The 22,303-nt window shown below is 40.2% G+C and overlaps 3 protein-coding genes across 3 annotated transcripts; 1 reads left to right on the forward strand and 2 right to left on the reverse strand.

Moving 5' to 3' along the window:
• Positions 1-3,517: 3,517 nt before the first annotated feature.
• Positions 3,518-6,517, reverse strand: LOC100892047. The gene is made up of 2 exons (XM_030983115.1): positions 4,076-6,517; positions 3,518-3,599 (listed from the first exon to the last, which is right to left on the reverse strand). The coding sequence occupies exon 1, from the start codon at positions 6,485-6,487 to the stop codon at positions 4,499-4,501; it is 1,989 nt and encodes a 662-aa protein (XP_030838975.1). The 5' UTR covers positions 6,488-6,517; the 3' UTR covers positions 3,518-3,599; positions 4,076-4,498.
• On the reverse strand, positions 6,495-9,528 carry LOC115923219. The gene is made up of 2 exons (XM_030983599.1): positions 6,563-9,528; positions 6,495-6,522 (listed from the first exon to the last, which is right to left on the reverse strand). Exons 1-2 carry the CDS (start codon positions 9,526-9,528, stop codon positions 6,495-6,497), a joined length of 2,994 nt encoding a protein of 997 aa, XP_030839459.1.
• A 2,942-nt stretch (positions 9,529-12,470) lies between these two features.
• LOC115923220 lies at positions 12,471-21,370 on the forward strand. Its single transcript, XM_030983600.1, has 6 exons — positions 12,471-13,014; positions 15,950-16,243; positions 17,595-17,711; positions 18,184-18,268; positions 19,588-20,297; positions 21,181-21,370. Exons 1-5 carry the CDS (start codon positions 12,471-12,473, stop codon positions 20,291-20,293), a joined length of 1,746 nt encoding a protein of 581 aa, XP_030839460.1. The 3' UTR covers positions 20,294-20,297; positions 21,181-21,370.
• Positions 21,371-22,303: the final 933 nt, after the last annotated feature.

A 22,303-nucleotide genomic window follows, 5' to 3' on the forward strand; every position in this document is an offset into this window, starting at 1 on the left:
AGTATTCATAATCATTGTGCATTCTTCTGATCATTGTAGTAGCTGTAACAGCGTTTAGTATTTTCATGTATCATAGCTGTGCTCACTGAAAAGGAATATTGTTCAGGATCTTCACTCATTTCTTGTGGATAATACCGGATGGCTTCGAGCGAGAAACAAACATATACTGGAACATGAATTTGAGAAGATGGTAATAACAAATAGAACAATAATATATATTTATAGAAATTCTAGTGTGTATTAACTTATGAAATATTGGTACTTAAAGTTGATACTCTAAGCAAATAAATGTCCCTTAATTTGTTACCTACGGCAAGTATATGTTATTTTTAAGTTTTTCAATTACTTAGTATATCACAAAAAAATTCTGTCTACTCGAAATCCTCAATTGAAATGTCTAAAATATCCGCCTCTCTTTGCATAGAAAATCAGTCACGACGCTGGTCTACTATTTATGACCTCACGTCCGGGAGAGAGTATATTCACGTACCCGGATGTTCCATAGCAAACATGTGCAGAGTGATACGATTTTCTGCATATTTTTGTTTCAAAGGCTGAAAAGTCTAATAAATCATAATTCTATGTACAATTCTTTACCTTCCCCTAGTACTTCATAGTATTAATATCAATTCCCCTTTTAAAAATTATGACATATACATGCCAACGATGTGCTATTAGTCGATATTTTCACCATGTAATTTTTGTTTTGGTGTTGAAATCGGCCCAGGCACGGAGTGAACAGTGGCTCTCTACCCATGCACAGTTCATTACCATACACTGCAGCGATCTCCCGATGGTTTCTTCTTCCTTTTTCCCATGTCTTTCGCCTTCCTTGGCCCTGAACATCCTTCATCTACCAATTCTGACACCGGTAGTCAGGAGCAAGTCTTTGTTAGTTGTTTTTCTTAGCTGGCAACGTCACTTTCATTCTCTTGCAATTGCCGATAAACATATAACTAGCGCACGTACGTTCCATCACAAGCAAGCAGCGCCTAGAGCAGCGGCTTGGTCTTACCTCCCGATTCTGCTCGCTCCACGAACGTTCATGCAAGAGCCGCATCACTCGCCAAAATATTATAGAGGAAGCGCGCGCGCGCTTGCATGATCTCGTTCAAGTTTGATATTTTACAACATAAAATGTTTAACTGGTACTGTATCCTTTTTTGAGGCAGTCACACACATCTATGATAAGTACTATCATAGTTCTAGACCTATTCGTTTTACAAAACTGCTCATGTACATCTGATGACAATAATTTATAATGCATCCGCCTATTCATAAGTGCACGATTTAACTTTAATTCCTAAGCAGTAAACTCGTCTTAAATCTCTACCAAATAGGTGAATATGAGGATATAAAAAGAAATCAGCGACTGGAAAATGTTGCTTCGTTATTCTTCATTCAAATGAAAACAGAATATCCATCAAATATACTCCTTAACAACAACAAATCTAAGCTCTGACAGGATAGCATTTACGTAGGGATATCACTGCCATTCACTCTCACTGAGCCCATGACTCCCGTTCGTGACGTCACGGATAGAGGCCCGACTCTACGTGCACTTCCGGGTTTCAGACTTAGATATTTTGGTAGAGTTTACTCGAATGAATTCATTATTCTAAACTTGTTTTGTCGGGTGGACACCATTTGGTGTTATTGTGGGGGTTAAAAGCTTTCTATTTATGTAATTATCTCAGTATTTGGGATTGTCTTTGAGTATCAGCTTTAAAGTATGGTAAGATTTAATTTACGATTTCTGTCGCCGGTTTACTATCGGTTCCTTCTGGCAGTCACCCTGTCACTGCAAATACAATTCTTGGCTTTAGGGGAGCGGCACTACCCGCCATACAGACTATGGCGCCGCCCCTGGAGATGTTGTAACAAGGGACACACCTGCACCACCTGCACACTGCACCCTGCACATTGTATAGAGTGCACGGAGACCAACCACCATCACTTCACCAACAGCACATCACCAACAGCACATCACCAACAGCACGCAACACAGCACAGCCCTCTTCAGGACAGCGTTCACGCTTTTGGGAGAGTAATTCTTCAAGATTCGAGATTCAAGATGAACCCAAATCCTCAAAAAAAGTTTTAATTGAGTATTTAAAGCATTGGGATAGTCGGGGGGGGGGGGTGTTAATTACTGGGCTATAAAACTCTTCGGAGATACCACATGTACAAACTTCCCCACAATTTCAATAGATGTTTTACACATGAAGACGTCCAACTGCATTTGAATATAATAATATAATTTAAATAAAATAGAATAATCACTGCCAAAGTTATGGAGATGCTTCAGGAATACCCTTAGTATCGCCTTCTTGAAAAGAATAATCTCACCTGCGAATTAAAGAATGTACCGCCGATGGAATAGTGATTCACCACTTTCAAGATAACTATCAAACAGTCGTCCGGATGAATTTTACAGTATTGTATAAATTACCTTTATCTGCAGGTTGATATTTGGGTGCCATTTAATTGAACAATTTCTATCTCCAAACTGGCTTCTTTACACAATTACTCGGTAACTTGTAAGACAACAAATAACGAAATACCTAGGAATTGCCCTCGTGCAAATATTTATGTTAACACAATAAACTTAGCAACTGCAATTAATTCACTGAAATCAGTGGATGAGGATGTAGGCCCAGGCGCGTACGCACATACGCGTACATACATCAAATTACCAAAGGGGGGGGGGGGGGTAACCGCCCACCCCCCCCCCCCCTGCGTACGCGCCTGTGTAGGCCTATATACTTTATATCTCTCACGGGTGTCATTCCTATATCTTATTCTTGCATAATAGATTATAACAACATGTACTGTTGCAATATGATCCAATTATCACAATCGACCTCACGATTTTCTAAATAAGTTCATGATCATGACTGAGCTGTTAAATATTCGACTCCGATTTTAATCTGCAGATTTGTCAGTGATTCGTAACTATTACTCAAAATGGATTGGCATCGCATCATCCTTGTATTTCTGGGGGTTCTTTTGACGCAGTGCAGCAATCACATGGTCAGATGTGTCATAACGGGTAATCAATGCACGTTGCACACGAGCCGTCATTTGCATGACGTAGGGCTGCGTCAACGAATAGTGTGGTTTCTGAAACCCCATGATAACATGACATAGTAAAAAAAGTGATTGTAAAACGAAGAGTGCAGACGATACTTTGAATAAGCTATGTTTGGGTTCTTGGCCTTCATAGGCCCGATTAATGCAATAAAAATAACGCCTCTTTTTAATACAACGGGATTAGAAATACGCGAAAGATATTTAACAGCCATTGCACACGAGATGCAAATTGTGAAGCAATGAATTTACGTAACGTTTATATCCTGTTCACTTGTGCATTTACTGATTTTCCGAAGTCACTCGCACATGGCTCGTCAAAGACCTCTCTAGTCGTTAATACAGTCCTTTATTAAACAGAAATGAAGCTTCGTAGGCAACAGGCTTATGGAATTAATGATCACGGATATCAAATCATTGGCCAGTAGACCTAATGTTTGGATCAGTGAACAAGCCGAGATGTGCCCGTTAGAATGTATAGTTCCTACTGGTGTAGGTATTTATTCAATCTGTAAAGATAATGCACAAAAAATAACATATTTTGAGTTATCTTGTTCATACTCTGAGTCTGACATGTTCTTAATAAATGGTTTGAAATGTACAATTCTTTTTGTGACCTGGTTCTTATTTATGTTTTCCTTATATATATACATAGAAAAGAATCTACAAATGCCTGATTAAAGAATAACCCATATCCTCTAAATTGCCTAAGTGTTTGAGTGTAGAAGACAATATTGCTTGTTATCAAAAACCAATTTACAAATCACCTTCATATCTTTAACTAAATCACTAACAACTCACTGACACATTACCTTAAATTCCTTTACACAAAAATTGTGCTCCTAACTTCACCCTATTTTCACGTGTACATTATTTACCAAGAACTTTGACTTTTGTTTATAACTTTCCTTTTCCTTCTTATTTTACATAATCACATCATCAACACATTATTTACATAATTATATCATTAATCCAAAGAACTTACTTCTGTGGCGGGACACAAATTAACATGCTGAAAATGAGCAAATGACGACGAGCTGACAATTCCTTCCTGTCAACGTGTTGAAATGAAAGTGAGTGACAACTGAACATGCCGTACTAAAACCACCGTGAAAGAAATTGCTACGGTATCTTCAGAAAGAAAAATCCAAAGAAAATACGACTCTAACTGTTTGAGCTTACAAAAGTAACGGGAAAAAAACGATCTCAAAATAAATACCTTCGCAACGATTGAATTTCCTTAATAATATGAAAAACAACAATTTCATACCAAAACATCCTCCCCACCCAATGAGGGAATTTGTCCTCATGATATAAATGAAGAAAATCTTACATCCAAAAAAAAAATTTGCAAAGATTAATCTGTTCTTAAGTTTACAATGTTTCAAACTTAAAGTTCTTGTGTAACCTAATCTTCGTAACCTTCTGCGGGATAGATTACAGCAATCTTCGTGATCGGGCGACGGTACTCAGAGTTCATAGTCTTTACTTTCACGTTCCGTACTTTACCGTCATCACCCGGAAACACCTCGATTATGCGAGCAATTGTCCACTTGCTACGCACAGAGTTCGCGTCTGCGAACATAACGATATCATCAACGCGTACATTACGTCGATGCACATTCCATTTTCTTCTAGGAGTTAACAGTGGCAATACGTCCCGCGTCCAGCGTTGCCAGAATGAATCTACGATGCGCTGAACCAGTTCTACTCTGTGCCTCGGATTTCGCGTTTCCAAGAATGGACCTTGCGCTACGTTCCCTGATGCTCGTCCCAGAAGCATGTCATTCGGTGAGATGTATCCGCCATCATCTGGATCGGTCGACAGCCTGCCAATTGGTCTCTGGTTGACCAGATTCGCCACCTCAGCCAGACAAGTTAAAAGCTCAAATGGTGCCAACACTTGCTCCCCAATTGCCTTCTTCAAAGCATGTTTGCAGCTTTTGACTAAAGCCTCCGCACAGCCGTTCTGATGTGGTGCTCCTGGAGTGGTAAATCTCCATACGGTACCTCTCTCAGCACAAAAGTCCTGAAGTTCTTCGTTGGACAGTCCCTCAGTCATCTTCCTTAACTCCCGTTCAGTACCAACAAACTGAGTGCCGTTGTCGCTTAGGATGCTGGCCGGTTGTCCTCTCACAGCGAAAAAACGCCGCAGTACCTGCATAAACTCCATGGCACTGCAATCTACTGCCAGCTCGAGATGAACGGCCCTTGTGTTCAAGCAAGTAAAGATGACTCCGTAATGCTTCGACGTCTTGTTGCGTCCCACTCGCACGGTTAGTGGCCCGAAGTAATCGCACGAAGTGAAGTGGAACGGTGGTGTATTCGGAGCTAATCTCTCCCTAGGTAGCTGGGCCATTTCTTGGGTCTCAGTTTTTTGCAGAAAAGCTCTGCATTTAGTACACCTGTACTTGAGCGTTTTGATAAGTTTATGGCCCCGTAGAATCCAGTACTTTAGCCTTATCTTTGCCATGGTTGCAGCTACTCCACTATGACTCATCTCATGAACATGACGAGTAATCAACTTGGAAACATGATGTCCATACGGAAGAAGAGCAGGATGCTTGTGCTCGAATGATGTCATCGCTTTATCTATCCTGCCTCCTACTCGAATGACTCTATAGTCATCAATGAAGGGACTCAAGGACTTCAGTTCTCCCTTCTTGATTCGTGATTCCATGCCTTTCTGTACGTCTCTGATGATGTACCTCTCTCCCTCCTCTAGTTCTGCGGGAGTCATTCCTTTACTGGTCTCATTCTCCTGCTTTCCCCGTCTAGCCTTTAGTTTCTTCACAAACTTTAACACCAATGTTGCGACTCTGACCAGTTTCCTCCAGCTGGAGAACCTCTCATAATCGATTAGGTCACAACTTAAACCCACAGCTAGAACCGTCTTCTCATGACGCCTCTCCTTCTCAACGTCAGGTAGATTCGTAAGAACCTTCACTTCCTCAGGCCAATCAGATCTTGACTGTTGTAGGTAGTCTGAACCGTGTTGCCATGACCCATTCAGTTCACTTGCCTTCAGTCCTCTTGACAACACATCTGCTATGTTGTCTACTCCTGAGATATGTCGCCATTTGCTGGGGTCTGTGTTGCTCTGGATCTCTCCTACCCTAGTAGCAATGAACGTCTTGAAGTTCCTTGCCTTAGACCTCACCCATGAGAGGGCTATCATACTGTCTGTAAAGAGGATGACATCATCTATCTCCATCGTCAGCTGCTCTACTATCGTCTTGTACAGTCGGCTGGCAAGAACTGCAGCCTGAAGTTCAAGGCGCGGAACCGTCAGTGGCTTGAGTGGTGCCACTCGTGATTTCGCTGCCACAAATCTTGTCTTGTAATCTCCATCCTCCGTCTCCCACCTCAGGTATGCACATGCTCCGAAGGCGTGCATTGATGCATCATTGAAGATACATAGTAGCGGCTTCCCTTCGGAGTCAAACATCTCTCAAACGTTACTTCCTTGAGCTCTTCCATCTCTTGAAAGAATCTCTTCCACTCTATCTGGCATTCCTCTGGAAGAACTGCATCCCAGTCATAGCCAGCTTCCCACATCTTCTGTAGTCCTATCTTTGCTCGGATGACAAACGGTGCTGTGTAGCCAATAGGATCAAAGATTCGAGAAACCTGGCCTAGGATGATTCTCTTGGTTAGTTCCTTATCCAAGAACTTCTCAACTTTCACCCTGTAAGAGAACTCATCCCTTTTTCTGTCCCAGAAGACTCCTAGCACCTTTTCCTCTGCTAGACTCTCCATCAGAGTTTTCTCCATTTCATCTCCTCGTGCTCCCTTTAGCTGTGTGCTTGAAGTCCAGCCTTTTACCTTAAACCCACCATTAGCGAGAATATTGTCAATGCTCCCAGTTAAGGCTTGAGCTTCCTCTCTCGTATTTGTAGATGTGCAGATATCATCCATGTATGAGTCTCTCTTCAACACATCTGCAGCCTCTGGGGACTGAGTGCGTCCCTCTTCTGCAGTGAGGCTCAATGCTGTCTGCGCCATTGCTGAAGCCGGTTTGTCACCGAAGGTAACAACTTGCATCACATAGGTATCAGGCTTTCTATCAACTTGCAAGTCTCTCCACAAGAATCTGTGTACGTGTTGATCAGATTCCGGTATCAGCACCCTATGATACATTTTGGAGATGTCCGCACAGACTGCTACTGGCTTCTCCCGAAATCGTATGATGACTCCAAACAAATTGTTCAACAGGTCAGGCCCCTTCATCCAGAAATCATTGAGACACTTGCCTTGGTACACTGATGAAGAGTTGAAGACAATTCGTATCGGTGTGCTCTTTTTCTCTGGTCTCAATACGGCGTGATGAGGGATGTAATGCACAGGGCCGTTGTACGACTCCATCTCCTCAGCCGTTAGCTTCCTAGCAAAATCCATCTGAACCATCTCCTTGATTTGATGGTCATAGGCCTTTGCATGCTCTGCATCCTTCATCAGCCTTTTCTCAGTAGCACAGAGCATTTTCTCCACTAGAACCTTATTGTCTGGAAGTTCTCTAGGAGCTTTCAACCATGGGTACGGTACCAGCCACTGCTGTCCTTTCTTCTGACAGGCCTTGGTGATTAACTTCTGTTCATCTGTCTCCATAGCTGGACATGCCACACCCATGGACTCCGTCGTCCAGAAATCCTGCAGGTCAATAGGATTTCCAACCACCTGTACATTAAGTACACTTCCACTGCTCTGTCCTGGCTTGCCGCCAAATACCACCCAACCTAGTGGAGTTCGCGTAGCCACTAGATGTCCTCTTTCTCTTGACTTGACGTCACCAAGATGTAGTCTTGCATAATCAGCACCGATGAGTAGATCAACTGACCCGTCTCCTCTGTTGAGCTTATCAAGATCGAAAATCCTTGCAAGCTCCCGAACTTCAACACTTGTGATGTTGTCGTTGATCACATCTAGTCCAATAGCTTTCACATTAACAACTCGATGATTGTCCAAAGACTCTACCTTCACCCGATACCACTTAGAATTAGTAGTCTCTCTATCTCCGCCGATCTTTGTGATTACTATTTGAACCGGATCACCCTCCAGGTTGAGCTTCTCTGCTACTCCCTTCCTGATGAGTGTCACCTGAGAACCCGAGTCCAATAAACAGTTTCCGATGACCGCTCCCTTTGGACCACGAACCTTGACTGTAAGAATTGGCAGAAGAGTTTCACTCGATCCGGTGCTTGCAACATCCACAGTAGATTCCTGGATCTTTATGGTTGAATGTAACAAAGGATGGTGAAAGGAAGAACATCGATCACACTTCTTTCTTCTTCGACATGTAGTCATCCGATGTTCCTTGCCAGCCCGTTTCAGACAGCTAAAACAAGCCCTGTTTTCCTTCATCAACTCGTACCTCTCCTGCTGGCTCATCTTAACGACCTTCTGACACTTATCGACCCAATGATCATTGGATTTGCAGAGCCAACACTTAAAGTCTGGTTTGCGACCTTCATTTCCTTTGTCCTCCTGTGTCAGATGGTGTATGAAGGCACCCTGCCTTGGCTTGCTATCTGACCTTCCTTCTCGAATCGATGCAGTCGCCCTGATACGAGTTTGCAACTCCTGGCTCAACCATTCCATTAAGCACTTCAAAGTTGGCGACTTCTGTTGACGTAACCAGATTTTACGATCTTCATTCGTAAGCTTTCGCTCTATCAATGACAACATGTGAGAATTGTTCATGTCCTCCTCCTTGTTGATTTCCTTCAGAGTATTGTAACTCCTCCTCACTAACCCTGCTAGTTCAATGAACCCTTTATCATCTCCTTCTTTCAAGTTCTTGAACTTCGTGATGTCGTAGATAACAGCATCTGCGACATTCCTCTGATCACCGTAGATGACATCTAGTTGCTCCCAAGCTGCGTTGTAGTCTGTTCCTATGCCTTGAATCACTTCAAGTGCTTTGCCTTGTAAACTAGTACGCAGAATGGTTATACAGTCCCTCTCCGCGTTTTTGGACTCGATAAGATGTTTAAAGTCCGATTTGAAGGTCTGGTACTCTCTGATGTCTCCTGAGAAACGTGGCAACTTTGGTTTCTCTATCTGTACGTGACATGCTGTTGTGTTTCTCACTTCTGACCTTGGGCTTTCAGCCTCTCTTGTGGTGTCAACCGTGTCATCCACGCCGGTACTATTGCCTACATAGTCCACAACCTTCAACTTCATCTGCATGAAGCTATTCATGCACTCCTCCATCCACGCCTGCTCTGCTTCATACGCGGTGTCATCGAGAACCTCAGAATAGGCATCATGTTTTGCCTCCACATTTTCATACAATTTGCGGAATTCGTGATAGCTCTCATCTACCTCCTTGATGGATCTTTCAGTGTTCAAAAGTGCCTGTAGTTGGTTCATACCCCTTGTGAGCTTCCCTTTTGCCGTTCTCCTCTTAGCTTTCAACTCGCCTGCAGTTTCAGCCATCTTGTCCGTCTGATTCCAATCAAATTATGTTTGGATCAGTGAACAAGCCGAGATGTGCCCGTTAGAATGTATAGTTCCTACTGGTGTAGGTATTTATTCAATCTGTAAAGATAATGCACACAAAATAACATATTTTGAGTTATCTTGTTCATACTCTGAGTCTGACATGTTCTTAATAAATGGTTTGAAATGTACAATTCTTTTTGTGACCTGGTTCTTATTTATGTTTTCCTTATATATATACATAGAAAAGAATCTACAAATGCCTGATTAAAGAATAACCCATATCCTCTAAATTGCCTAAGTGTTTGAGTGTAGCAGACAATATTGCTTGTTATCAAAAACCAATTTACAAATCACCTTCATATCTTTAACTAAATCACTAACAACTCACTGACACATTACCTTAAATTCCTTTACACAAAAATTGTGCTCCTAACTTCACCCTATTTTCACGTGTACATTATTTACCAAGAACTTTGACTTTTGTTTATAACTTTCCTTTTCCTCTTATTTTACATAATCACATCATCAACACATTATTTACATAATTATATCATTAATCCAAAGAACTTACTTCTGTGGCGGGACACAAATTAACATGCTGAAAATGAGCAAATGACGACGAGCTGACAATTCCTTCCTGTCAACGTGTTGAAATGAAAGTGAGTGACAACTGAACATGCCGTACTAAAACCACCGTGAAAGAAATTGCTACGGTATCTTCAGAAAGAAAAATCCAAAGAAAATACGACTCTAACTGTTTGAGCTTACAAAAGTAACGGGAAAAAACGATCTCAAAATAAATACCTTCGCAACGATTGAATTTCCTTAATAATATGAAAAACAACAATTTCATACCAAAACACCTAATTTGTATCGCTATCTCATGTTATTTATGTTGATTTATCAACATATCTGTAAGCAAAGAAGCAACATATCTAAAGAAACCTTGAGATAATATATAAGACTGTACAGATAAATGAAGTTGCACAAGAATATTATACCTTGTTTGAACAAGCAATTTTACATGTTAGGCTTCCATTTCTCATATTCTCACATTATACACAAACCCATTTATGTGGGTGGTAGTACATCTTCCCTCTACATAAATATATCACCCACCAGCCCATGCTACCAAGAAGCATAATGCTTGCTTAAATAAATTCCCCTTTTCAAGTACACTGTAGTATACCGGTACTGTAAAGGAATTGTTACTGGAAACAAAATGTTGTGTTGTGTAACTGAATGCGAATTATTTTACCTATCAAAATTGAGTCTATATGTATGCCATTGATAATTTTGTACGCTCATAGATGTGCAACTTGTTGGCGGTCCAACCTCCAATAAAGGCACAGTTGAGATCAGGGTAGACAACGGGACATGGGAGACAACATGTGGAGTAAATCTTGGTGTCAGTGACGTCATCGTCATCTGCAGGCATCTGGGATTCAAGGGAGCAAACATAGCAATAAGAGAAACACCTTATGAACAGAATTCAACTCCCACCAGAGGAATAAATTGTAATGTGGGAGTGAGCGTTCAGCATGTGAGCAGCTCCTCTCCTCTCTACTTTTATGCTTTATTTGTGAGGTTAGAGTGGATATTGGTGTGTCTATAAACATACACATCTACCAAGTATACCCTCTGGATCACTTTGGACAATTTTTGAAGGACTTAGTGCAACTTGATGAGAGGTTCTAGACTTTCAAGTTTTTGCTTTGCTATCTATGTATTTGGAGCCAAGTATAGCCATATTGAAACTGCTTCATGCACACATCCTATTGATGATCACCCAAGCCTGAATACCATTCTTGCTGTTCCTATTGTTATGAACAATACCAGCCTCTTGGGACAATGGCATTGGTCAAGCGTCCTACCTTTGTGTTTCTTCTTGGACTTTACTTGCTGAATAGATATATATACAGTGTATCTCAACATTCTACTTTGCCTTATCACAGTATAACCGGCAACTTATACCCACATGAAGGTAGGCTGAATTCTCTATCATCAAAACCTGCAAGGAAATTGTTGGGGGGTCCCATCAGCTACTACCCGAATTCGGAGGCTTCCTTCCAAATCTCCATTTTACTGGATGGTGACATTAATCCTAATCCTGGGCCTGCTGATGATATATGCCGAGATAGTTATGGGTCACAGTCAAGACAACGTGTCACTTACACCAGAGAACAGTTGTACAACTGTAATCGGACTAAAACATGCCCTCATTGGCTGCCCCCTACCCAGTGGAGAAATCTTACTTCCCTTGGTATTTCGTATAGAAAGCGGACGCGTCGAGGAGGAAAAAAGGCCAGGGGTCCAAGCGTCAACAGATTCACCCTCCAGTTTTCGCACACTGCATTGAATCTAATATCCCTACTATCACTACTGACAGGAATTCATATAAACAGCCTTCTCGTACTTTATGCGCAGATTTTCCTCGTCATCGGGATCTCACCAACTTGATTGATGTATGCAGACGCCGCAACCAAGGGCGACATCCTGCAACTATTTCCTGTTTTGATCCATCGTTAAGTTTGGGTCTTTGGAATGCTAGATCCATGAATAACAAAGTAGTATCTATCTGTGATCTCATCCTCGAAAAGAACCTTGATTTACTTGTCATTACTGAGTCCTGGTTAAAGGGTGATTCACAAGACAACCACACCATTGCGAACATTAACTACACATTACCCAACTATGTGATTGTCCACAAGGCACGTCGCACTGGATCTGGTGGGGGAATCTGTATCATCCATCGTTCTGCTCTTAATGTCTCTTTGAACAACGATTTTCCCACTTTTAACTCGTTTGAACATGTGGATCTGACTGTCCATGCTTCACAGCGTGCTGTAATTAGAATACATGCTGTCTATAGACCACCTCCTTCTTCCAGGAACACACTGACATATAGATTGTTTGACTCTATTGACCATACAACTATGATTGATCGTTTCCTGCGAGGCTATGGCATCAAGGGGTGTGCTTTGAAGTGGCTTGATTCGTACCTGGATAATCGCAAACAGCACGTCGTTGTGAATGACTCTATTTCCAGACCATTTCCCCTGCCCTGGGGTGTTCCTCAAGGGTCTGTCCTAGGTCCACTGGAGTTCATCCTGTATACTGGTCCGTTGAGTGCGGTCATCTCTTCCCATCGGGACATTCATCATGTCATGTACGCCGACGACACCCAGTTGTATGCGACCATGACATCCAAAGATCACGTAGGCTCTATGCATAAACTGAGCGAGTGCGTCTCCGATGTCATGTCCTGGTCTTCTTCAAATAAACTCAAGTTAAATCAATCTAAGACTGAGGTACTACATATCACCTCGCAGTTTAGAAGTTCTTGCAGTCTGCCGTGCTTGGATGCTGCTGGCGTTGAAATCGTACCTTCAAAAGTAGTTCGTAACCTCGGCGTCACTGTTGATGATGTATTGAATATGAAGCAACACATCAGGAATACTTGTCGGACGGCTGCCTTTGGTATATCCAGGATTAGTAAACTTCGAAAATATTTGGACAGACAGTCTACAGAACGATTGATCCACGCTTTTGTGACTTCCCATTTAGATTATTGTAACGGATTGTACTTTGGCTTTACCAGATTCCACCATTTCTCCACTCCAACGTATTCAGAACATGGCAGCCCGTCTCATTACCAAAACCAGAAAATATGAACACATAACTCCTATTCTCAGATCTCTTCATTGGCTACCTATTTTAACTCGCATTCAATTTAAGATTCTTTTGTTAGTATTCAAAATTAAACATGGTTATGCTCCATCATATTTAAACGACCTTCTCAAACCTATTGTTCCATCACGTTCATTACGGTCAACTACACATGCTAATTTCCAATACGCCCCTGGTCCCCGAACAAATACCCGTTACGGAGATCGTACTTTTGCCATTGCAGCCCCTAAATTATGGAACAGTTTACCTATTATTATTCGTCAATCCCCATCTGTAGAGTCTTTTAAGGCAAGTTTGAAGTATTTTTTGTTTACCGGTAATAGTAATTTATAGGGCAGTTTAATTATCTGTAATGTTATTATTAGAATTGTGTATTATTATTGCTGTATGTTTATTTTACGTTGTACCTAATTACTTGTATGTTAAGCGCTTAGAAACATTGTATTAAGCGCTTTATAAATGTAATTTATTATTATTATTATTAATGGAGGTAATGACATAGCATTTAAATTTTGAAGATGTTATTGCCTAGCCTCTCTGTTTACCACTAATAAGATACAACTTAAGATCAAGATAATGAGTGAGAAATGGGTCCTATATACATACGAATATGCTACAGGTCATCGACAATTACTTATCATGTTGGTTCGTAACACGTTTCACGTGGTTTACCTTTGTTCGCAGCGAGTTAACCTATTCGTTAAGCTGGAAAAATACTACACTTTTGCAAGAAAACTGATGAGGCTCATGAAATAAATGTACATGTTTCATTATTTGTTTTGAAAGACGGCTTTTTGTTGGATTTGGTAGAACTGGCTGTTGCCATCTGGCAGATGGCAACAGCCAGTTCTACTGTTCTATCATCTACTGTTCTATCATCTTTCCAGTATGTACACGAACATGACCAAGGAAGGTCGACCCTGGTTTGCGATTACATGGGTGATGGAAGGGGGAGGGGAGACTGAGCTTTATGGGTTTACTGTTAATTTTTATCTTTTTAAGAAAATGTTTTGGTTTGATGTCTTTCATATTGTCCACATATCAACCATGAATGAAATGAGTATCAAAGAAAGACGCCTTTGCCTTCTGATTTAACGGTGACTCTCCCAGCGCAAATTAATAGTTTATGTTATATAATTTATTTCCAATGAAATTTGAATATATTGTTGCGATACTGGAGTTTAACATCCGTATCATGTTCTTTATATTTTGATATTTCATATGAAGCTGATTTGTCAGAGTGTACATTGGATTTACCCCAAACGGAATGCTCGACAGCAGGAGGAGCTTCGTGTCATGGTAACTGATAATTGACCATTGATAATTTACCTTTTAGCTCTTAAGTAAGATCACACAAAATGCAGATAATGATATGAGAATAATGAGATAGTCACTATACAAATGAGGTCAGAAATTAAAAAGCACTAAATAAAAATGTGTCGGCTTAGAATCAATACCCATCGGATTTATTGGGGAGGGGATGGGCGGGACATCAAGCTGAAGCCCGTAACGAACCCCAAGTTATATTATTTTTGTATTCCCATCGTTGCTGAATGCTAACGAAATCATGCCTCGTGCCAATTACAAATAATTTCTTTTTTTTATGAGCAATTGATAAAATATACCTCTTGGTCTAGTATTAGTAAGTGTGATACAAAAATGAAATGATGGGAAAGGTTGTTATGGCCCCCTTCCTCACTACCTTATCGATTGACTCTTAACAAGAACATAATGACGCACCTCTTCAATAACTGAATTCTTATTTCTACAAATTTCTTTTTCCGATATTGTTGTTTGTCTTCAGCATTAATTTGTCACGTAAAGCTCATTGAGCAATGTTTTATTGATTTTTGCGCTTCATAAAAAGAAATTGTAGGTATTATATAATATGTAAGTGTGCAATATATCTTTCAATACAAATACATAAATAAAAATGTGTACATCTAGTGTGTACACACACCTATATATATTTATATAAATACCGGTCTTCCAATGAGTTAACACTAAGGGACTATGAAGTAAACATGAGATAACTTTTAATTCTGCGCACAGGATCTACCTGACCCATGTAGTGTCCGTCTAGGGAATGCGTCCTCATCGAATGCGTCCATTATTGTACTCAAACATACCGTCATAATTATAGAGAGTAATCAACATTTCAGTACATAACAGAAGCAAAATTCTAGGCTGATATTCTAAATAATACCAGCATGGTCACCCAAAACATTTAGAGCAAAATGTGCTCTGATGGTTGGTCCCCTGCAATTTATTTCACATTATAACAAAGAAAGTTCAGTCAAAGATCACAAATATTCGAGTGGAAGACATTTTGACTGTTAATTGAAGTGAAAATGTCATATGAACAAACTAACAAAGATTTTAAAAACTTCGAATTTGGCCTCTCGTACAGCAATAAGTGATGGCTCAAATATTGTAAAATATTACAAATTAGCGGGGGCTGTAGTCCTCACCTCCTCACTTCCTACACCAATGTGTATTACTGTAGTCGGATTGTCAGGCGTTAATGTGCTTCCTTACAGGTGATGGATATCTCGGATGTTTTGAGGATCATATATATGAATGATAGAGTGATACTTGGCAACATCAGTACATTCATGAGTAATCCCTATTGCATCTAATTTTGTAACGAGTCAAATCAAAGCAATTAAAAGCGGGAAGCGTTTGAGTACCATAACATCGTGTTATTTTTTCTAATTGTGTACAGGTGACGGTTATCTTGGATGCTTTGTGGACCGAACGAATGATCGAGTTTTTCCCGGTGATAGTTCAGTTGCCGATCCAAAGATGACTATTTCCTATTGCATCCAGTTTTGTGTGGAGTCAACCACAGCTAACTATATATTCGCTGGTGTTGAAAATGGAAATGAATGTTACTGTGGTGAAGCGAGTGATAGCTATACTAGACATGGAGTGAGATCAGATGCTAACTGTCAGGTCCCATGTTCAGGAGACCCTACCGATAGCTGTGGCGGGTCAGGACACATAGCTGTCTTCACAAGTGAGTACCATTATAAATATATCTAAATTCCACAGATATGTCACTAAATTGAACAGCTGGGAGTACTTCATTAGAGATGTGGATGTTTTTGCCGTTTCCAAACAACAAGACAGTATTTTATTACTTTTAGTTTCGACTCGCTACGTTTAAAGAAAAATGAAATCCAACACACTTTGGCTGATAACATCATCAAAACATGTGAGCCAGTTGACAAATCTTGAATTTACTCCTATTTGATTACCTAGGCAGGAAAACAATATCTCCAAAGTTTGCAGTTTCTTTGCTAGCCATCTAGCCAATGAATAATGACGACCCCTAACAAGTTTCTTGCTTTTAGGGAATCTAACCCCCTTCCTCAATTGCTACAACTGTGTATTTAAAATTGCGTTCATTTGATTATCAAAAGGTACAAAATGTGTTTTGAATCTTGAAACGTTGAATCTTAATACTCTTTAAAGCGCTTTAATAATTTGTTATATAAGGCTTATGGACGGGAATGCACTGTTACAGTACAAAACAGTTTAAATTATCATTTCATATTTTGCTATTTACCTGAATTTACAGTATCCATGGTTACGCCAATAACAGTTTCTTCAACGATTAGGCCTACGTCAATAGGTATGTACCCGTAACCAGAGGCGGATCCACGAGTGTCGGAGGTGTGGGTAGGAGGGAGGGGGGATAATTATGTTTTGATCCGCCGTACATTCCGAGATCCTTGGGAAGCATAATGTGCAGCAACTATGTAGTATTTTACTAGAAGAGTGAAGGGGGGGGGGGGAGATGAGGGCGAGGGGGCTTTTTCCTAAATGGATCCACGTCTATAGAGCTGCGTCCACGATCACTTTCCTGTTTCCCATCTTTATCTCTGATTATTCCTGCATATTTATTATGTATGTGGAATTTAAAGAACAAAACTTTCCCAATCTTGTGGACAATAAACTTTTTCAATTTAATATTTGGATAATGCAATTTGGAATATCTCTTCAAGTTCAGAGGACTCAACCTACTTTCAAATCTTCAGTCCTTCGTAAAAATTAAATGATTACAATACGAGGTTTCATGTTCCTCCTTTTTTAATAACTAAACCTCTTCAGTGGGGACAGAAGTGTATACTTAAAGCAAAATATGCAAAAAATACGGTCGATATATTTTTACGAATATAGATAATCTTGACTTTGTGTCTAAGATCATGTTTAACAAGGACAACTTAGACCACAGACTAACTTCCTTTGTTATTATAATTCCTTTGAACAAAATCCTTAACCAGCGCCGGGTTGATACTTTAGTAGAATTTAGGCCTACATATTTAGGCCTATAATAATTTCGAGAACTGTTTCTAATTCAATAGCTCTCACACCGGTCACGATAACAAATGACGGAAACAAACCTGCAACATCATCACCATCAACGACATCTATTGCACCTCAAACAACGTCTGCCTTTCCTCTGACTGGAAATAACACAGGTGAGGGTGAATAAAAAATTCAGAATCCCATTTTTTGAATTTATAGCAAGTCTTACATTATTATGTTGCTTTCTACATCAGTCACACTGCTAGACCGACTCTAAAACGACAACTTCCTTGCCATTCAGGGTAAGGAAATAATGCTAAAACAATTTCCAATTATTAAAAAATAATCAACTTATGGCAATCTAAGTTCCATTAACATTTAAAATACGTCATCCGAACACGAATTTTTGTATAGGTAATGAAAACTTTGCAATCTTGTTTTTATTATGTTGGGTCTGTTGTAGGGTTTGTGACGGTCTCGATGCTGTGACTAGAGTGTCCGGAGGAGTTTTCACAAGCTTGACATATACATGTAATTTAACACCCCGATGTGTATTACTCTTGCCTATCTGAACGCTTCTTCATTTGTTATCTTGGTTATCGAAGAGTAATCCCATCTCATCATTGGTAAACCTCTTACATGTAGATTTATATGCAGGGATTGATGGAGGTGTGGCTGCATTAATCATCATCGTAATCATCATTGTCATCATCTTCTTCATGGGGAGAAGGTTTGTAGCTACCCTCAATTTTGCATCCTTTCTTAATGGTTGGATCTATCCTATGAAAAATGATATGCGCACAAATATTTTTTTCATGCACAAAGTTGACATCAAACGCACTCTTTATATTTTGAAAAGGCATGTTAAATAATCATCCAACAAATTTTGAAACTGAGATTTTGTTATGAATGGGATCACTATGGCATAGAATGTCATAAAGTCTACTCTTCTAACTATGGCAATGATATCCATGATGTTGCAATTGGTTCGTATCATGGTATGTGTAGCATTTTTTTTAAACCAAAGATCGACTTATATAAACTTTTGCTTTTTAACTACTACACGTTGGGAATTTCTTACAATTTTTTTCTTTCATCATTATTTTAATCACAAATTAACGGGATATTAAACCAGGCGCGTACGCAGGGGGGGGGGGGGGGGAGGGGGGGGGGGGGGAGGGGGTTAACCCCCCCTTTGGTAATTTTATGTATGTAAACCCCCCTAAAAAAAAAACCTGAACCCCCCCCCCCTTTTGATTTTTTTTTTTTTTTATATAAAAAAAAAAAAAAAATATTCCCACGGCCGACCTAAAAAAGGTGACCTTACACCCCCCCCCCACCTGAGCAAAATGTCAAATTTCCAAATTTCGAGTAAAAAAAAAAAAAAAAAAGTGTCCCTCTTACCCCCCCCCCCCCCCCCCCCCCCCCCCCCCCCCCCCCCCCCCCTTATTCAGCGGTCGGCTTGGTCGCTGCGATTTTTTGGGACCGCCCCCCCCGCTTATTCAGCGGCTGGCTGAGTCGTTGCGAAATTTTCGGACCGATTTATAAATGTTAACCCCCCCCCCCCCCCCCTTTGAAAAAATCCTGCGTACGCGCCTGTATTAAACAAAACTATCCCGACCGTCTTTTCCTGATGGAGAATCGGGTACCTGGTTAAGAACATAGCAGGTACAACCTGTATTCGAAGCTTGAACCACGGTAAAGATAAGCCTCGTACATGATTATGTTCCTTCCCCAAAACGGCACTAATTTGGCATTGCATTAATCTGTTTTGTCACTCCATACCCAGGAGAGAAATGGGCACCTGGTAGGATGATGAAAGCCTTAGCGTTAGTAATTATAATATGCCCTTACGGTAACTAAATGGTTGGAATACTCCCCAGAGGGTAAAATGATACATATTGTACGTGAATCAATCCGATGACCATGGTAATGAGATCTGTAAAGCGTTAAAGACGGTATTTCGTATTTCGTACGCGCCATATAAATTCCAGATTATGATTAATATTATTATCAAAATTATATTTATATCAACATTTCTCAATTCAGGTCCCGGAAGAGACGAAAGGACCCCACTTCCTCACAGAGGATGTCTTTGGCTACAGCCAGCACGCCTACAGGAGCCAATGGCCTTGGTATCAGCAACGCAGCACTTGAAGAGCCGTCGGCTGAAGGAGGTTCCCAGCTTGGGTTACAAGCTTCAAATAATGCTGCGGCCCCTGTTCCTACTGCTTCCGGAGGAGACAAGAGTGGACTTCTTGTAAATTTGAATCCTACCAAGTCAATGAATATCTACGGGGGAATCGATGATGAAGTGCTAGGCGATGGAATGAAGCCCTACGCTTCATTTGACACCGCTGCCACCGTGCAGAACAACAACGGCCGATTAAGCGTAGTTTACGCCATGCCCGACAAGAATGGAAATGAACCACGGAACGACTACGAAGGAATAACCAATGAAATGGCACCGTATGTTTCTGTTGACAATGTAAGTCCGATGCGCCCCCGAACCATGCCGAACAAGAACGACAGGCTGAGCGTAGTTTACGCCTCGCCCGATAAGAATGGAAATGGATCTCGGAATGACACTTCGGAAGACTTCGGCTCTCTCTATGCAATACCCGATAGGCCCCGAGGACAGCCGGATGGGAACGATGATGGCATAGTGCATGGTCTTTATGCTAAAGCTGACGAATCGTCTTCTGGAGATCAATATGAGCCGGATATGGTTGAAAATGAGATCTATACCGTTTGAGAGACGCCGCACAGTGGGCCAGGGAGGGACCAAAGTGCGCCAAAACTTATGTTTGGGGATTTCTTTTTTATAAATCCAGAGGAAATGTTTAGATTTCCAGGGATTTTCGCTTGAATTGTATTACCAACATTTTCTCTGATGTCTAAGCTTTAAGTTGATACCAGATTTGGCAGCCGGATTCTGCCCGTTATTATGTTAGAGCTGTTTTCCTTGCAACATTGCCCCGAAAAATGTGTTTATTTTGGTCTGCGGTGTTAGAACAAGTGTCACGCGCCCCCTCGCGCCGTGATTTATGACCACGAATCCTTCATGATTCATCCGCGGACCCCAAAAACCCACATTTTCGGGGCAATGTGGCAAGGGAAATCGGCTCTAACATAACAACGGGCAAGATCGGGCAGCCAAATTTGGTATCAACTTGAAGCTTAGACATCAGAGGAAAGGGTGGTATTAAAATTTAAGCGGTACACCGCGGAGATCTAAACATTTCTTCTGGATTTATAAAAAACATGGATAATTAGTCCATTTTTCAGTGAATTACCCTATAATATATCATGAAGATTGTGTTTCTATTAATCTTAACCCATTCATTCAATGAAATGAACTATCAGAAATATGTGAGAGCAATTTCATATCAATAACTTAAAAACTTCATGTTGAATTGAAAGATTTATAAAATAGGTCACTTTTGCACTAAAACTGTGAATATGTAGGATTTTGCTGATTGAAGTAGTAAATTTATACCCTTATTGTGCATACCGGAATTAAATATTTCACTGAGGTATTCCTCTATGTATTACCTTTCAACTGGGCAAGAAAAAAATTGAAAAAAATAAATCACCCAAAAATAGTTTTGGCGCACTTTGGTCCCTCCCTGGCCCACTGTGCGCCGTTTTAACAACGAAACAAATAAAATAAAGAATAGATGATTGTTGTTTTATGTGTTAACGATATCTGTTGATTAGATATCATATTAGTGGGAATTTCGATGTAACCAAAAAGTTAGTTAAAACGGAATTTTGAACCTTGAAAATGCTGCTGTATTCACTGAAAAGATACTCAAATGGTGAGATAAGATAGATAAAAAAAATAGTGTTCCTAAGGGTAGGTCAAATTTGCCCGGTTTGATAATAACAGTTTACTGCCAAAATCAACTAATTTTTTTTTCATTCTTGATCAACTAGATAATCTAACAAAAAGGAGCGTTTTTAAGACTATTTAGTCAGATGTAGTCATCAGGCACTTATCGAATTATATATTTGCACTTGCTCGTTTGAGGGTAACATTATATGCAACTAGCACTTAACATGCATGTAGGTAGCCAGTTGTTCTATCTCTGTACGGAATGAGCTAATCAAGGGTTACCATTTAATCATTAGTTTTCATATGTCTATTTTTTGTTATGGTGTATGGTATTCATGCTATTCTACAATGCATAGCTAATCATTTTCATTGAATTGTAGATTGTATGGTATAATATTATTCTTATGTTGAATGAATGTCTACTCAGATTTGTTACAGAATGTAAAACCATGTTTATCTCTTCATGTCGTTTTGGGTGTCGCGGTCACATAATAATACTCACTTTGTCAAGTTTATGTTACTCTCAGTTTAACTTCATCTCACATTACCATACTTCTTGTTTGATCTCACAGTGTAATATGCTATACAAACTACTCTGTCTAGTAAAAGATACCCGGCTTGACTTGCGTCGATATGACTTGACCCTACCCTTTATGCTAACACAAAGTTTAACAGAAGGTTGAGTTCTGGTAAAGATATAAAATACACATGTGAGCTGATTGATACTTTGTATGTCAGTTTGGAAGAATATTACAGTAAAAATTGTTCCACTCAAAAGATTTGCTTCGAAAATCCCCAATTAATAAATATGAATAAAGATAGCGTAAAAGAATAGACCATACATTTCGATGGATATACCAATTTATGCGTGCGATGCATGTGATCATCATCACAACTGAGTCAAATACTTTTCATTGTTTTCGTTCT

The sequence above is a fragment of the Strongylocentrotus purpuratus genome, unplaced genomic scaffold (assembly GCF_000002235.5).
Source record: "Strongylocentrotus purpuratus isolate Spur 01 unplaced genomic scaffold, Spur_5.0 spur5_scaffold_13, whole genome shotgun sequence".
In the NCBI taxonomy this organism is placed as follows: domain Eukaryota; kingdom Metazoa; phylum Echinodermata; class Echinoidea; order Camarodonta; family Strongylocentrotidae; genus Strongylocentrotus; species Strongylocentrotus purpuratus.

Bases quoted from the DNA above. Each gene is read 5' to 3' on its own strand.
- LOC100892047 (XM_030983115.1), bottom strand. From the start codon at position 6,487: ATGCACGCCTTCGGAGCATGTGCATACCTGAGGTGGGAGACGGAGGAT.
- LOC115923220 (XM_030983600.1), top strand. From the start codon at position 12,471: ATGATTGATCGTTTCCTGCGAGGCTATGGCATCAAGGGGTGTGCTTTG. The intron at 13,015-15,949 runs GTATATCCAGGA...AATTGTGTACAG, and splicing joins TTGTCGGACGGCTGCCTTTG to GTGACGGTTATCTTGGATGC. The intron at 18,269-19,587 runs GTTTGTAGCTAC...TTCTCAATTCAG, and splicing joins ATCTTCTTCATGGGGAGAAG to GTCCCGGAAGAGACGAAAGG.
- LOC115923219 (XM_030983599.1), bottom strand. From the start codon at position 9,528: ATGGCTGAAACTGCAGGCGAGTTGAAAGCTAAGAGGAGAACGGCAAAA. The intron at 6,523-6,562 runs GCTCAAGGAAGT...TTGACTCCGAAG, and splicing joins TTCTTTCAAGAGATGGAAGA to GGAAGCCGCTACTATGTATC.